The 17,538-nt window shown below is 41.9% G+C and overlaps 1 protein-coding gene across 2 annotated transcripts in view; it reads right to left on the bottom strand.

Annotated features, from left to right (window-relative positions):
• The window catches only part of RETREG1 (reticulophagy regulator 1), a 149,569-nt gene that overhangs the window by 27,616 nt on the left and 104,415 nt on the right, over positions 1-17,538 (bottom strand). The window contains exon 1 of one of the 2 annotated variants that reach the window (XM_011759331.3): positions 9,448-9,872. The exons of the other annotated variant lie outside the window; for it this stretch is intronic. Coding sequence (XP_011757633.1) covers positions 9,448-9,482 — 35 coding nt within the window. The 5' untranslated portion in view covers positions 9,483-9,872. Of the gene's footprint in view, positions 1-9,447; positions 9,873-17,538 lie in introns of those variants that run through there. 2 annotated transcript variants of the gene reach the window in all.

Raw genomic sequence — 17,538 nt, 5'->3', positions numbered from 1 at the left:
CACTACTGCAGACTTTACAAATGCCGTACACTGACTGAGTTAAATTCTTTAAATTTTTCTTCCACAATTGCCTTAGCTTACTGTAACTTTTTTACTGAAGAAACTTTTTAACTTTTTTAAGTTTTTGACTCTTGTAATAACGCTTAGCCTAAAACACATTGTAGAGCTGTACAAAAACATTTTCTTTCTTTTTATCTTTGTTTTAGAAGCTTTTTACTATTTTTAATTTTTTTTTTTTTTTTTTTTTTTTTTACTTTTTAAACATTTTTGTTAAAAACTAAGACACAGACACACACATTAGCCTTGGCCTACCCAGGGACAGGATGATGAAGACATCACCAGCCAACAGGGACTCTTCCATTCCAGTGTAATCTTATGGAACCAATGTCATATACGCGGCCATGTCTTTATGTGGCGCATGACTGTATTTAGAATTAACGTTCGGTTTACTTCAATCATGGCTACCCCAGTCACTCTGGAGGAAAAGTTACCCACCACTAATGTTATAAGCTACTCCAGAAACATATATGTGCCATATAATTTGTGATTCCTGGAGAGAATGTTCAAAGCAATAGAAACTAGTAATTTCTAAGAAACATAAACACACTTTTAACCCCCTTACCTAATCTAAAATAGAGTTTATAATTTTTAGAGGTATCATATTAAGATTCTGCACCGATAGATGGGTTTGTTTTCTTTTCAAAATGAAGCACTTGCTTACAATTCAACCAAACCATCACCATGCGATGTCACTTCCTGAGTCAGAGTATTATTTGTGCGCAGCTCCTTCTGTTTTGTTTACATAGCTAGCAAGGAGGCCATTCCTGATGTAATTACCATGTGACACTCATTCACCACCACCAGCATCCTGTGTGGGTGTCTGCCCACCTCTGGGAATGCCAGGCTTCACCAGTGAAACACTTGCATGTTGAGGACATAGCAACCCTTCATAAATCACTGTTACTAGTGAGAGAACATTCTGAGCTTCCATCCTTTCCCTCAACTGTTCCCATATCAGGCACTCACAACCACAATCCTCCCTTCCAAAGTAAAGAATCTGCAGTCTGGTAATTTCCCCCCTGCCCCCAATGACACAACTAAGGGCCACAGAGCAATCTTTTATACCCTCCATGGTATTTACCCAGCGGGTAACAATTACACCTAGGGCAGGCCAACTCTGCAAAAATGAGGCTGAAGCAGGACAGAGGTTGTGGCCTGGCCTGAAAGACCATGGAAGCCTCCCTTTAAGATGGTCATTTCTTCCATCTCCCTAATGAGAGGATGACCTTGTCCATATGAAGTGGAGCAACACAACTGTCCTCTTGACATATGCACAGAGCCCATGGGCTTCTCCCAGGACAGCTGGGACATTCCCTACACCACCGTTGCCTAACTTCTGCCTCAGGATACTTTGTGATCTACATGAATTGCAATGCATTGCTACATCCAGGTTTTGCCTCGTGACTTTATCAATTTGGGATTCAGTGACAGCAGGTGCCAGGGTTTTAAGAAAGCAGTTCACTGGTGTGATGGTACAAGGAGAGCAGAGAGAGAGATAAGAGAATGGGTGAATGAGAGATTGTGAGGCTAAAGAACATGAAGGGAAAAAGAAGAAGAAGGTCATGTGGAAGAAGACCATACAGGAGTGCATTCCAGAGGGTTCTACACACTTGCTAGAGGAGAGCTGAAATTTTACCTCCAAACCTCCAAATGGCTCAATCAGAAATGGAAATAGGACCAGTCAGAAGATTCAGAGTGCTCAAAAGACTAAACCAAACCAACTGCACAAAAGACATATGCATGCCCTGAGCCTGAAATTCGCTGTGTGGGTACTCATCTCTCTATAAGATGCACTGGGCAGACATCCTTGCTTTCCCCCTAAAGAGTAAATACTTTCACTCAGCATGGTCCATGGCATAAGATCAATGTTCATATGTGTTAAAGCAATCTTAGGAAGGGTCAAAACAAGATGAACCAACCACAAAGAGCCCATAGACCCTCTGGACCAGACTGAGCAGGAATGCACTCTGGAGCTGTTTGGGGAGTTGGAGCTTCTCCTAAAAAGGGGCCCCAGGTAACTTTGCACACCCCCTAAAGGAGACTACCACCTAGAGAGAGTGGGTAGACCACACATTAAGGACCTGCCCTATATATTATGTCTGGCAATCAGGATTTTCTCTAGGGGCAAACCACAGATGGTTTGAGATGTTTTCACTCAGTGTGACCTATTTTGTATTGCTTAAGGAAATGTATAACTTATGTATCATTATTATTACTGTTAACAACTACTTCTGAGGACTTAATGAGCCATTCACTAAAGTGAATAGTTAACGTGGCTTACCATATTTAATCTATAGAACAAATCTATAAAGTAGGTATTATTATCCCCATTTTGCAGATGACAAAATGAAATTCAGAGAGGTTAAGTAGCTTACCCCAGGTCACCCAGCTAGTACCTGATGAGGCTGAGATTTGCAGCCAGGAGTAAAAACAGCATTGCATCATTCTAAAACCCATGTTCATAGTCACCCAGCAGAATGGTTACAATGGTTAAAATCGTTCAGTGTTCGTTCAGTGTTTACACTTTAAAATACAAGCTTCAATTAACTGGAAAGTTATTCCATGTAGAAGAGCTTATTCATCAAGCGACTACGCATCATTCTGTTAGGGAAAGAGGTCACTGGCCTGCAAATTTTTTTTTTTTTTTTTTTTTTTTTTGGCACGAAGTCTCTGTCTGTTGCCCAGGCTGGAGTGCAGTGGTGTGATCTCGGCTCACTGCAACCTCTGCCTCCCAGGTTCAAGCAATTCTCCTGCCTCAGCCTCCCAAGTATCTGAGACTACAGGCATGTGCCGCCATGCCTGGCTAAATTTTTTGTATTTTTAGTAGAGACAAGGTTTCACCATGTTGGTCAGGCTGGTTTCGAACTCATGACCTCAAATGATCCACCTGCCTCAGCCTCCCAAAATGCTGGGATTACAGGCGTGAGCCACCGTGCCCAGCCTGGCCCGCATTTTTTTAAGAGCACAGAGAGCACCAGATGGCAAGTACTACCAGAGATATCCTTTCCACTAACAAATGATAAAATTTCATAGTCATAAATATTAAGTAAGCATTTTTTTCTCTTTCAGTTAGTTGTAAATTAAAGCCCAATTTCTTTGGCATTCTTCCCAAGGGAAAAGTGAGCTCTATGTCCCTTCCCCTCTAATCAGGGCTCTTGGGCTGCCTGACCAATTGAATATGGTGGGAATGATGCTGTCCCAGCTTCTGGGCCCAGGCCGTAAGAAACAGGCAATAATAAAGGTGGGTTAATCCAAAGGATAGGATATTTTTGCAGGCATTTAAAAATGCTTCCAATATGGCTAGATGCCACTGAGACATGCTGGTGAGAGAAAAAAAGCAGCAGACAAAATTGTACATATGAGATACTTATTATAACTTTGCCAAGAAAATATATTCAGTAAGAACCAGAAGACAGTATAACAGTATTTTTTCGGGCATTAAGATTACAGTTGATCTCTTTGCCATTATATTTTTTTCCCAATACTATTTTTATCTTCCCAAATGAACAGCTATAACATCCTTTAGTGGGAAAATTGTTTAAAGAGACATTGTTTTTAAAATATACAAATAGTAGTGTATCAGGCTTGCTCTCAGACAAGACTTCATGTCCACATAGTTTCTGCCGGACCCAGATTAGCCCACTGTGGAGAAGCAGCAAGATGCTCTAATGTATTTAGACACAGATTTGTCATAAAGAGACAAGAGGCGGGGAATAAAGGGAAGCCCACACAATTAGGCTTTTGTCCTGTCAGTCACCAGGGACAGACCCTCCCCATGGCCACCCATAGCAGCTGCAGCCCTCCTTGGGTATGGTAAACCAGAGAAACCTTCATCACATTTTATGAACAGCAGAAAAGAATTAGTCACTCTGTGTTTAGAAAACAGAAATCAGCTTTCACAGGGGTGTGATTACAGGAAACTCACTGGGGCACTGCAAGGGTTTAGGAAGCACACCACTTATTAACTGGTGATTCAGATATCTCACGCAAAACAAACTCAACAAACTCTCTTGCATCAAAAAGATTGCATTGTTCTACATGTTCTTAATCAGTTTTAAATATTAGCCCAGCTGGGACAAATAGAATTTCAAAAGTGGTACACATTTCCCATATCTAAGAGACATTTTCCATGACTATCATAGAAGAGTGGAAGAAAAATAAATAATTTCATAGGCCAGGTGCGGTGGCTCACACCTGTAATCCTAGCACTTTGGGAGCCTGAGGTGGGTGGATCACGAGGTCAGGAGTTCAAGCCCAGCCTGGCCAAGATGGTGAAACCCCCATCTCTACTAAAAATACAAAAAAATTAGCTGGGCGTGGTGGTGGGCACCTGTAATACCAGCTCCTCGGGAGGCTGAGGCAGAGAATTGCTTGAACCCGGGAGGCAGAGGTTGCAGTAAGTCAAGATCGCACCACTGCACTCCAGACTGGGTGACAGAGCGAGACTCCGTCTCAAAAAAAAAAAAATATATACAAAAAGAAAACTAAATCATTCCTTCTACAAACTTTTGCTGAATGTCTATTATACCTTAGGGATATGTAAATGAAGGCGCCACAGCACAGTTAGAATTAAATGCTCACTCTTGTGTTGGCCCACAATCAGTGGTGTATTGGGACTGACCTCCGCAGGCTCATGAGGGCCAGTATTTTGATTCTCTTTCCAGCTCTACTGTTTTTTATTTTAATTTTTATTTTAAGTTCTGAGGTACATGTACAGGATGTGCAGGTTTGTTACATAGGTAAATGTGTGCCATGGTGGTTTGCTGCACCTATCAACCCATCACCTAGAATTAAGCCCGGTATGCATTAGCTATTTTTCCTAATGCTCTCCCTCCCCCCAACCCATCCCCCAAGAGGCCCCAGTGTGTGTTCTTCCCCTCCCTGCATCCACGTGTTCTCACTGTTCAGTTCCCACTTACAAGTGAGAACATGTGGTGTTTGATTTTGTGTTCCTGCATTTGTTTGCTGAGGATAATGGCTTCCAGCTCCATCCATGTCCCTGCAAAGGACACAATCTTATTCCTTTTTATGGCTATATAGTATTCCATGGTGTATATGTACCACATTTTCTTTATCCAGTCTATTGTGGATGGGCATTTGGGTTGATTCCATGTCTTTGCTATTGTGAATAGTTCCAGCTCCACTTTTAGTGACCTCACGTGGTGATGTGAAATCAACCGCAGTGGGAGTATTTACATGACAGGAATCAGCAAATGCTAAAAATCAGGCATTCTCTACCACAGAGAGCAGATTCCATGACATTCACCATCACACCGCTGCCTGCACGGCCCAGTGAAGGACTCTTATATACCTCTCCCACTTCAGCCACTCTCTCCTTTCTCCTTGGGTGCCAACCCTACTGACCTTTCTGTGCCCACACTGCCCTTCTTTCTAAGTGCTAAACACATCTAGGGCATTGCAACCACGTAACAGCTATAGATGTGTCTAACTGCACAGGATCCTCAGGAATCAACCACTTGCCTTCAAATCACAACGTCCTCACTTCACAGCTGTGTGAACTTTGTTTACTTCACCTCTCTGTACCTGTTTCAAAACCAAAGGCCACATATGACCTTTGTAAACATACAAAAGATGAAATACGCTGGCTCATAAGAATCCCAACTGCACCCTGGTCAGGCTCCTGCGCCAGGCTTTTCTCCTCCTCACCTGATTTTTTAAAGAAATGGTATTATCAATGATAGGCTTTGTCAATGTAAAATTAAGCCTAAAATCTGGCTAATCTGAATTATTAAAACATCTGGATTACAGAATATATTTAAGTCAATTTCTTTTAAACTTCCAAGAATAAAATTCAGTGCAATTATGAATGACGTTTTGGCTTTAAAAGTGCTTTGGTGGTCTTCAACACAATAACCTTCCTGTACCCAGAACACACACGTATGGCAACCCTACCGCTCCAGCAGTCACAAGAGGCCTGTGAGGAGCCAAAACTGGTATTACTAAGTTCCAGTTGTGTGGACTCAGTGGCCTTTGCAGACAAACTTTTCAGTCCTTACTGTACGACAAGTCCAGTAGGATGTTTCACAGGGGCCTGGATTAGCAGGTGACATTCTGCTGTTAATCCCCTCCCCCAGCCTGCACACCAGGTACTCTCCCACATGACCATTTTAAGTTTTCATTTCCTCAGCCCCTATTATCTGAAATACTCTTGCTTACTTATTTTTCACCTTGGGGTCTGTCTCCACACCTGGGCTGTGTGCTCCATGACAGCAGGGGCCTGACGTCACCCTAGCTCCTGGCACTGCAGCTGGCTGACATTGGGAGCACCATAAAGCCCTACCAAGTGAAGCAATGAATGTGTGAACACAATTATTCGGGAAGTCATCCGGAAAGCGCTTCCACAAGAAGATGCATGAAGAGCTCCATCTTGGTGCCTAGAGTCCCCCTCCCTTCAGGACAGCTGGAACAGGGACCATCCCCCTTTCCATACCCCTCAGCCCAGGCTGCTTGCTGAAGGCGTCAGAGGCCCTCCCAGGCCCCGGCTCCAAGGTGGGGCCAAGGAACCATTGCAGAGCCAGGCCTCTGGCCAGGGTACATGTTTCTTCCTATTTCTTGACTTTGTCTGCTGCCCTAGTCGCTGCCCCCATTATTCTTTCCATCTTCTCTGGCCCCTGAGGCTCCGTTTGGGCTTCTGCCTTCCTCGCCTGCTTCAGAGTGGCACTCAGGTTCACCCTCTCCCCTCGTCTCTTGACCTTGGAAAAGGGCATGGAGTCTCCAGAGGCTCCTACTAAGACCACATATTGCTGACAAAAGATAAACCACAAGGAGGGGGGGGTCTCTCCTGGACCTGCCCCCTCTCAGGCCGTTGGTTCACCAAGTCCATTTGGTGAATATCGAATGGTGCCTCGGGGCCATGAGACCGGGTCACACACAGCAGTTTGCCCTACACCGGATACACTTAAGAAGCTGCTGAGCATTTGGCTTCCACTGATTTTTTAAAAACCAAACTGAGATTTAGCTCACTGATGGTTCCAGAGCAATCTAGGACATCAAGTGCCAAAATGGGACTAAAGTCACATGAAGAAGCCTCAGTGTGAGACTCAACTAGAACCTGCTGCAATCAAGCTCTAAGAATGCACTTTGTCCGCAGATAAACAACTTCCAACAGTTATTTCTCTTTCAGACAAGGCACCAAAAGACTTGTCCAAAGGCATTTTGTCTCAAAGGTAGCAAAAGTCAAATTCCTTTTCCACTGCAATCTTTTTATTTATTTATTTATTTATTTATTTATTGAGACAGGGTCTTACTCTGTCACCCAGGTTGGAGTACAGTTGTCTGATCATGGCTCACTGCAATCGCCACTTCCTGGGCTCAGGTGATCCACCTCAACCCCCCTGGTGCACACACCTGGCTAATTTTTTGTATTTTTTTGTACAGACAGAGTCTCCCTATGTTGCCCGGACTGGTCTCAAACTCTTGGACCCAAGGGATCCTCCTGCCTTGGCCTTCCAAAGTGCTGGGATTACAGGTGTGAGCCACAGCACCTGGCCAGGTGTAATCTTTTATTTCTAGCCTAGCTCTAAACATTCCCCCTGTATGGGTTGCCCCTTCTTTCTGCACAGATAGAGGAAAAAACAAATGTATGAAGATAAAGTATATTGTATAGAAAACCACCAATAGGTAAAAGCTTAAAGTTATCAAAATTAAAACTACAAGTAGCGGGGGAGGTGGCACAGGAATATGCTACCTCAATGGAGAAGTCGTCTCCCATTTTCAATCCAATACATTACTAATCCTTGGTAATAATAATCATTATATGTGTGTATAATATATAGTTATGTGTGTATAGTTATATAATATCTATATACTCTTATCTGTTTACCGCTGTTAACCAGCATTCTTAGAAAAATTTCTTATGTTTGTTTAGTATATATCACAAAATGTTGGTTCAAAATATTTATCAATAATTACTACTTAATTGTGAAAATATCGCATTATATTAAAGCAACCCTAATCACATTTCTGCCAAATCTCTCCCTTCTTTCAACCTCTAAAATGAGTAGGCCCCAGAAATATGTACTGCACATATCAAATAGCTTATCAATACATTTCATTCTACAAGTATGTATTCAAAATGCCTATTCTGTGCAAAATTCTATGCAGAGAGCGGGTGGGAGTGCCTAGGTGCCAAGAGGAAAATAAAAGTCCTGCTGCCAGAAATGTTAAAATGTCATGAAGGGGATACATACAAGTAAATCAACCCATCATCTGGAAACTGAACCTGACATTTACACTTCTCTGGAAATGTTTTCTTAACCAGCTAGTTAACCCATATCCCACTCTAAGCATTTCTATAAATGTCATCTTCAAGTACTTCATTTACTGTGTCATTTTATGTCGAAAGTTGTTTCATTGTTCAATTAAATGTCAACATAATGTTAATGTACTAGGAAGGAATTTGTAAGAAAATAGAAACCAGAAAAACTAGAGAAAAGTAGCTTTTACGGACTCTATTACAACTGATTATAATTACCACACACACAAACATGCCCCATATACCCATGGCTGAAAGAGGATGCTTGTCTTTAATACAAGACAAAAATGTATTTTGGTGCCCTTGTTCCTAGAGAGTTACCAGTTTCCACTTTCTTGGGCAAGAAAATTGTCCCACTCCTTTTCTTGTTTAACAATTTTCTGTCTACTTCATATCTGAATTTCAATTGCCCCAATTAGAATTCCAACGAAGGCATCTAACTGACTCATACAAAAGTTGTTCACAGCAATGGGGCTAAAATGCAGACTTTTTCACTCTAGGCACAGTTATGCTCATATGAGCAGGAATTAGTTGCCTGCTTCCTTTCCCTCCTCTTGATCTCCCCCTTCTTAGAGTTACATATTAATATAAATAGTGATACAATTAATGTACTTCCTGTAAAGGGAGCCCAAGTGATCACATTTTCAACAATAAGAACTGTGGTTTTAAAGTTTTACAATATCAGAATGGTATGTTGGTCCAATGTTTAACCTTTAGAAATGCTTAACAAATCTTTAAAATGCAAAAGGTTTTTAAAAATGTTCAGCAGCTTAGATTTCCAACAACTATCATCTAATGTTAAAAATCCAACATGAAAACATTCAAGTAGATTCTACATGATGTGCTGGGAAACACTTTTTAAAAAAATTTCTGGCCATCACTTTCTGATTCAAGAAAAGCACTTATTGGCATAAGTTTTTAAGAGTACATTAAGTTATTTGTCTCTCTTGAGTTCGTGCCAAAGAAAATTATGTTTTCTGAAATTAAAGGATTGCATTCTTAATATTTTTACATTTTAAACTCCTTTTTAAATTAGTCATAATATTTTTAAAAAGATAACTAGTCAATGAAACAGACTGAAAAATAAGTAAGTACGTAGATATCACAATTACCTTTTGCCTGGTCCAAAGTCTTCACCTTCAGGCATTTCTGCCCTTTAAAAATAACAGTGGCGAAGGCTGCAGCACCTGCTAACCGCAGCTAATGGGGCCAAACAATAGTTTCTTTTCTACTCTAATGTCAAATATCAGGAGGAAAAAAACCCAGTAGAGACGTTCTTTCCTTTTTGGAGAAAAAGTGCTCCTCCCTTACTCAGAAAGTCGGTGTTTACAAACTTCCAAAGCGCCTGCCTGCCTTGAATGAAGCTAGGAGCTGGGTTATTATCACTGCCCCCTTCTAAAAATAAAGAGGTCACCTCTTACTCCCAGTACCGTGACAGGCAGCTGGAAGTGAGCCCTGCCCAGCTGCCCCGCATTCTCTCTCCAGTCGTGTGAGAAGGTGTCCCTGCTCAGCCAGTAACCTTCATTGGATGACTTCACCTAGGCCCGCCTGCCCTTTCTCTTCCCCCAGCTTTTTTTTTTTCCTGACATGACTAGGCACCCACCTAAGGGTGGAGTGGCCACAGGAGGTTGAAACTTCACCCTGGGCTATCAAATCTCCTCCTTCGAGTCACAGGAGGGAGGTGGAGAGCAGACAGCAAAACGGGCTGTACCTGTGAGAGTTGGGGGGTTTGTCTGGAGAACGCCTAGCCACTCAGCAAAAAGATCCCTTACTGAAAAAAGTTTCAAACAAAAGCCATTATGCAATAGGGTTCTGAGGGATATTGTTTTCCAAGAAAATCTTTCTTCGGGTCATCTGGATTTCTCAACTCACCGGAAGCATGCACACGAATGTTGAGTTCATGTGTTCATCGGGGCAAAATGCTTTCTCCCCAGGACTTCCCTGTCCTCAGGGGCAGCCTGACACTGGCACAGGAAGGATTGTGGGTCTAGATGTTTTCATAGCTTGGCCTGTCACTGAAGAGGAGCTATCCCTCATTTGCTTTTTTAAAAGAGTACAACAAAAATCCCTTCAAATCTTGCTCTCAAAAAGGCCAGAAGAAATATTACTGAGATTTCTTTAGGAATATATCCTGAAAGCTTTGGACAAAAAGTTGAAGCCATTTTTTTTCTTGACTAGGAATATTAGGGATGTCAGAAAGCAAGATCTAATTATTAAGAAACAACATTCTTTTCAAAATGTGTTGCCAGGTGCGTGGCTCACGCCTGTAATCCCAGCACTATGGGAAGCTGAGGTAGGAGGATTGTTTGAGCCCAGGAGTTCAAGACCAGCCTGGGCAACACAGTGAGACCTCATCTCTACAAAAAATAAAATTAGCCAGGCCTAATGGGATGCTCCTGTGGTCTCAGATACTCAGGAGGCTGGAGTGAGAGAATTGCTTGAGCCCCAGAGGTGGAGGCTGCAGTGAGCCAAGATCATGCCACTGCACTCCAGCCTGGGTAACAGAGCAAGACCCTGTTTCTTTAAAAAAACTAACAATAAAATAAATTTTAAAAATTAAAAAAAAAATCTGTGTATTCTGTTATGTTATTGCTAATCCTAGCATGTTATCTATATTTAATGTATATTTTACCATTTGTATTTGTCAAAGCGACCTTCTACTACATTAAAGAAATGTCAAAACAAATAATACCTGCTTTCTTTTGGATAGTGTTAGTTATTTTGTGATGTATGCACCTCACAATTAACAATTCCTTAAAGCATTTCATATTTTATGCAAGACCGAACACTTCAGACACTTCAAAGTCTAAGATGAACTAGGTGTGGTTCCTCAGACACACAACTGAAATACCAGGAACCTGAAAGAAAACAGTCATGGGCTGAGCTCCGAAGATTGGGGTGTGCAAGAGCCTCTCAGAGGCACAGCGATGTGCTATACTATTAGAAATTCCAGGTTTTTAAATAACTGAAAAGTTGAAATGCTGAAAATATTATCAATGATAATATTGTGGCACTTGTATAAAACCTTACCAGCTGGGCACAGTGGCTCACACCTGTAATTCCTAGCACTTTGGGAGGCTGAGGCAAGCAGATCACCTGAGGTTAGGAGTTCGAGACCAGCCTGGCCAATATAGTGAAACCCTGTCTCTACTAAAAATACACAAATTAGCCGGGCGTGGTGGTGCGTGCCTGTAATCCCAGCTACTCAGGAGGCTGAGGAAGGAGAATCACTTGAGCCTGGGAGGCGGAGGTTGCTGTGAGCCTAGATCGCACCACTGCACTCTAGTCTAGGCAACAGAGTGAGACCCTGTCTCGAAAAAACAACAACAACAACAACAACAAAAACCCTAATCAATACAAAAGGCTAATTCTCTTATCTAATTTTCAGCTCTGATTATTCTTTCCCACGAATTTTACCTTTTCTTTCTCCTAAGCTTCTAGCTCAGTATTTCTTGAATACCTGAACATAACTGTTGTTGATCTTAGTTGCTGGTTACCACAGAACTGAATATATCCCTGAGACCTGCCTCTCAATTGTAAAGGATGATGAACTGATTCAGTGCTATCACAGATGGATTCGCTGTTTCCAACAGGAAATAGTTACCATTACAGACAGTCCCCAATTTAGGATGACTCAGCTTAACAATTGTTTGACTTTACAGTGGTGCAAAAGCAATACTCTTTCAGCAGAAACTGGGAATCAGATTTTAAATTTTGATCTTTCTCTGGGCTAGCGACATGTGGTAGGGTACTCTCTCGTGAAGCTTGGCAGCAGCCGTGTGCTGCAGCTCCCAGTCAGCCTCGCAGTCCCGAGGGTGAATAGCCGGTACTCTGCAGTGAACTGTGTTACCAGTTGATTCTACCCAACCATGGGCTGGTGTAAGTGTTCTGAGTATAAGGTAGGCTAGATTACGCTTTGATGTTCAGTAGGCTAGGTGGACTAACTGTATTTTCAACCTACAATATTTTCAACTTAGGATGGGTTTCTCAGGCTGTAACCCCATGGTAGGTCAAGGAGCACCAGTACGTTGTTTTAGCGTCTCTTCATGCGTGTTAAAATTGCTTGTTCTAACCAGGGAGTCCCCTTCAGGTATATTTGTGGTAATTCCTAAAATTCACAGGAACAAGGAGGGTGTATTAGTCCAGCCTCGTATTACTATAAAGAAATACCTGAGACTGGGTAATTTATAAAGAAAAGAGGTTTAATTGGCTCATGGATCTGCAGGCTGTACAGGAAGCTTGGCTGGCATCTGCTCAGCTTCTGGGGCGGCCTCAGGAAATTTACAATCATGGTGGAAGGGGAAGGGAGAGCAGGCACATCACATGGCCAGAGCTGGAGCAAGAAAGAGTATGAAGGGGGGATGGTGCTAAACCATTCATGAGAACTCCACCCCCATGATCCCCCATCACCCCCCAGCAGGCCCCACTTCCAACACTGGGGATCACAATTCAGTATGAGATTTAGTGGGGACACAGATCCAAACCCTATCAGAGGGAAAACAAGGACAGTACAGACAACAGATCCCGAGTGTAGCTACACAATCGACAAGTGTCCCCTTACTGAAGGCCTAAAATGGCTTCTTCACCCAGATGGCACCTTTCACCCCGCTGGGGACTAAGGTGCTTAGGGTTTCCTCACTGACCTGAAACCTACTAGACATTCAGAACTTAAGGACTCACACAATTCAGATGTGGGAGAGACCCTGAGTGCCACTGAAGTGATCACCAAGGTTCTTAGATGCTGAAACTGTGGCACAGCAAAGCCAGGTGACTTGCGGGTGATAGAGCCAGGAGTTGCCTCCAGGTCACTATGCCTCGGCTGGGTGTCCTTCCACTCCAGCAGAGCCCACACGTGCTGCAGAAGCCCAAGGGACCAGATACCTCCACATTTTAAATTTTCCTGTATACACTCTCTTTCCAAACGTATGTCGTCCATTTAATATCAGCAATATACTTTAAATGAGCATTTTTATTCTCCTTTGCAATTTCATCGTATAGTATGCCCTAGAAAATCACGACCACTTCAAAGCCAAACATTCACCTTTCCTGACACCTTTTTCCCCGTCACATAACCATCAGTCTGAGTTTTGCTTTGTTTCTATCTCCTCTACAGCCGCTTTGATTAAAGCTCTGGAACTTTCTACTGAGACACTAGGAGAGACCCTCCCTCTCTTGGATGTTACAGGAAAATATTAGCAGTGAATGGCCAAACGCAGATGCCAGTGTGAAGACAGGTTGTCCCTTCACATCCCTTCCCAACTTTAGTAGGTAACAGAAACCTCAGTTTTTAGCTGTACGCATGGCCTTCATAGAATAAAAACTACCTTTCTCAGCCTTGTTGGAGCCAAATGAGGCCTTTTGTGATTGTTCTGGTTGAGGAGATGTTACCAGAAACACCAGGCCGCTCCAGGTGTCAGAAATGGGATTCAAAGTAGACCTCTAGTGAGTCCCAGAAACACCGAGAGACCAAGCGAAGGTAACTGCCAGGGCCCACTGTGCCCAACGATCTCTTGCAGCAACTGGGGTCACGGTTGAGTTCTCTCTTGGATTCTGAGCTCTGTGAATCTGTGTTTTGGGCTCTCTGAGTACTTTTGAGCACTTTGTTTGATGCAGATTGGGTTCAGAAGTCATGACAGAAACAGGGCTGGGTCTGTAGGGAGGCCTCAGGTGTCTGACTGGGTCAAATTAGAAACTGGACTGGGTTCAGTAGGTAGGTAAGATTACTAGAAGACAGGGAATCATGGGCTCATCTGGATCTGAGGAGTCTAGAACTCAACCGTCTAGAACTCTAGCCAATTTCATGTAAAAGAACTTTGGATCCAGAACCTGTGCTTTTCTAAAGAAATGTTATGACCCTTAGCAAAGGGAACATAGAGTTACAGCAGCCACAGCAGTGGGGAAACTCCTTACAAAAGACAAACAGATACGTGTCTTTAGAGCCACAACAGCTACAAGGACCAAGGGGACCTCCTTGCACACGTTTTAAACCAAAACCAAGGAGTCCCAAACTAAAGAACTCCATGCCCCAGTATCTGCCTTTATTGTAAATGGCCAAGCCATTGGAAAAGACATTGTCCATTTTTACACCAGCCGTCTGATGGACCAGCTCTTTTTGGTTTGGACTGTTTCTTCACTACAGGAAGCCCCAAAGGCTCACTCTTAAGACAATAATGAACCAGTCTCTCAGACAGAAGAAAGAATATCTCCACGGTGGGCATTTCAAGGACCATTTTCAGAAAAACATTTGTAAGAATGAGTCCTGTTTTCTTTGTTCGATGCTCCTTCTCCCATGGGAGCCTCTCAGTTGACTGAAACCCCTGTTCTCAAACCCCTGACTCTGTGCTCTGCCACCTCTGTCCACTTCTTCCTTGTCATGATCTTTGATGAGACAAATTATTTTACGCTGACTGGCAACTCTATTCTGACTGCACTTTCTTTTTTTAATAATTCATATTGTGTTTAATATCTATGACAGACTAAACATATAATTTAAGTTAACTTTAACACATAATTTTAAATATGATTAAAATCAATCTTTTTAAGATATGGCTGAATTAACTTTGGTCAAAACACAAAAATTATTTACATACTGCTATTAAGGAATTTGTCGCTCTCATTCTGAGTTAAAACTTAATTTAAAAGCTGGGTTTGGGGAGAGTCGATTGTGGGTGCTTTTGCTTGATTTATGGGGAGGAGATGACTAACCTAGAGCTCATGCTCTCCAAGAGCCATCTCCCTCCCACATTCTTATTTTTAACCTAGAAGGAATCAAGTGTTGAATCTTCTGCAAATATGGGAAAGCCCAAAGGTCCTGTTTTCTACTTGTGGGATCTGTAACCGGAAACTTGGCCCAAATAAGGCCTGCTGGTTCTCAGCTCCACCTCATGCCACCTGCGTGAAGTTGGTACAGATCCTTTCATTTTAGAATGTGTTTTTGCCTTGTTTCACTTTTATCTTCAGTATATTCAGTGTTATTTTTTCATTCATTAGATATTTAATGTTTCTCTTATTTTGAAATGTTTTAGCTTAGTTTTTTTATTTCAATAGTTTTTAGGGAACAAGTGGTATTTGGTTACATGGATAAGTTCTTAGTGGTGATTTCTGAGATTTTGGGATACCCATCACCCAAGCAGTTTATACTGTACCCAGTGTGTAGTCTTTTATCCCTCACCCTCCTCCCACCACTCTCCCTGAGTCCCCAAAGTCCGCTGTATCATTCCTATGCCTCTGTGTCCTCATAGCTTAGTTCCCACTTATAAGTGAGAACACATGATATTTGGTTTTCCATTCCTGAGTTTACTTCACGTAGAATAACAGTCTCCAACTGCACCCAGGTTGCTGCGAATGCCATTATTTCATTCCTTTTTATGGCTGAGTAGCATTCCATGACATATATATATATATATATATATATATATATATATATATATATATTTTTATATATATATATATATATTTCTTTATCCACTCATTGACTGATGGGTATTTGGGTTGGTTCCGTATTTTTGCAATTGTGAATTGTGCTGCTATAAACATGCATATGCAAGTGTCTTTTTCATATAATGGCTTCTTTTCCTCTAGGTAGACACCTAGAGGAAAAGTGGGATTGCTGGCTCAAATGGTCGATCTACTTTTAGTTCTTTAAGGAATCTCCACACTGTTTTCCATAGTGGTTGTACTAGTTTACATTGCTATCAGCAGTGTAGAAGTGTTCCTGGAACCTGAAAGCCCCACAGGTATCTCCAAGAAATAAGTGCAAAGAACCCATCACCTTTATGAAACTTGCTCCTCCTTTATCCTTGTCTATTTCTTCTCTTAAAGAAATGTAATAAATACCTTACGTCTTTCTCATAATCTCCTTATTCCAATGTGTTTTCTTCATATAACTTGGCAATATCTCAATTTGTCTATTTTTGGTCACAGAATTTTTTTAGTTTTAATCCTCATAGTTTCACATTATAGAACTGTATACATAAAAACACTAACACAACTGGGGGAGACAATGGTTTGCAAATCAAGAGAAATGATTTCCAGCAATAGCTCACTTGTCATGAGGTCACAACCACGACAACTGCAGTTAAGGATCAGGAGGCAAGTAAGAAGGTAGTTGAGCCACTAAAATAATGTCACCACATCAACACAGCAAAGTACATCCATTTTATTGCTAGAACAGCTTCTCAAAAACTCATTCAAATCCTCTTCACTGTTACTCAACATACAGTCCGCAGTCACATGATTTCCCAGCCCCAGAGCAAATTAGAAAGCTCCTAGAGGCAGGCACAGTAATGCGAGAGGGAAATAACAGATAACAGTGAGGGAAAAGAAAAACTCTAACAACCATGGCAGACGCAAACAGCGAACACATTTGAGGCTATTCGATGCTAGGCCTTAACAAACCCAATTCAGACCTGAAAGAATGAAAAACATATGATGACCCTGAAAAGATTTAACTATCTTCAGTAGATTGTGTTTGCAAAAGCAGAGAAACATATACTAAACAGTTCCATGTAAATGGCTGAAATAAAGCAAAAAAAAAAAAAAAGTGCAACTTAAAGGAATAACCTTCAGTTGTCTATACCATGCACCCCAAATGTCTGGTAAATGGGATAGTCGTACATTTATACTACTTATAAAATACACAAAGTAGTTCATATAAAAAGAATACAGCATCTTTTTCATCCATATATGATTGAAACTATAAAAGACCCCTTCCAGGTAGAGATAGCTTAAGTCAGCTTCTCTCTGCATAAGAATTTTATATTGTGTCCTGAGTGATTAGCTATATTGATCAGTCGGCCCAAGTGACTGAAAAATCTTCTTAAATGATAGAAGGCACAGAGATCAGAAACACCTCCTCTAAATCGGTCTTTCTAAAAACGTTGTCTGTAGAACAGCACAACCAAATCCCCTGGAGAACTTGCTTCAAAACGCAGATCCTGAGTCCCGGCTGAAATTCCAAGAATCAGAATCGCTGGGGGAAGAGCCTGAGGACCCGCGTCTTAGCACACTTCCCCCAAACATTTCTGATACAAGTGAAGTCTGAGAATCGCGGGGTAAATTATCACCTTGAAGCCAGGAGGAGACTGGTCAGGTCTGTGAATTCACCTTCTCCCACTCTTGCCTCTAGTGTGCCCAATCAGGTGGTATTCCTGGTTTTGACATTTCTTAAACTACACAGTAGAGAATAAAGTTAAACATGGACT

This window comes from Macaca nemestrina, chromosome 6 (genome assembly GCF_043159975.1).
Source record: "Macaca nemestrina isolate mMacNem1 chromosome 6, mMacNem.hap1, whole genome shotgun sequence".
Taxonomy (NCBI): domain Eukaryota; kingdom Metazoa; phylum Chordata; class Mammalia; order Primates; family Cercopithecidae; genus Macaca; species Macaca nemestrina.
Note: the sequence above shows the minus strand (reverse complement) of the source record. Positions and strands in the feature narration are given on the sequence as shown.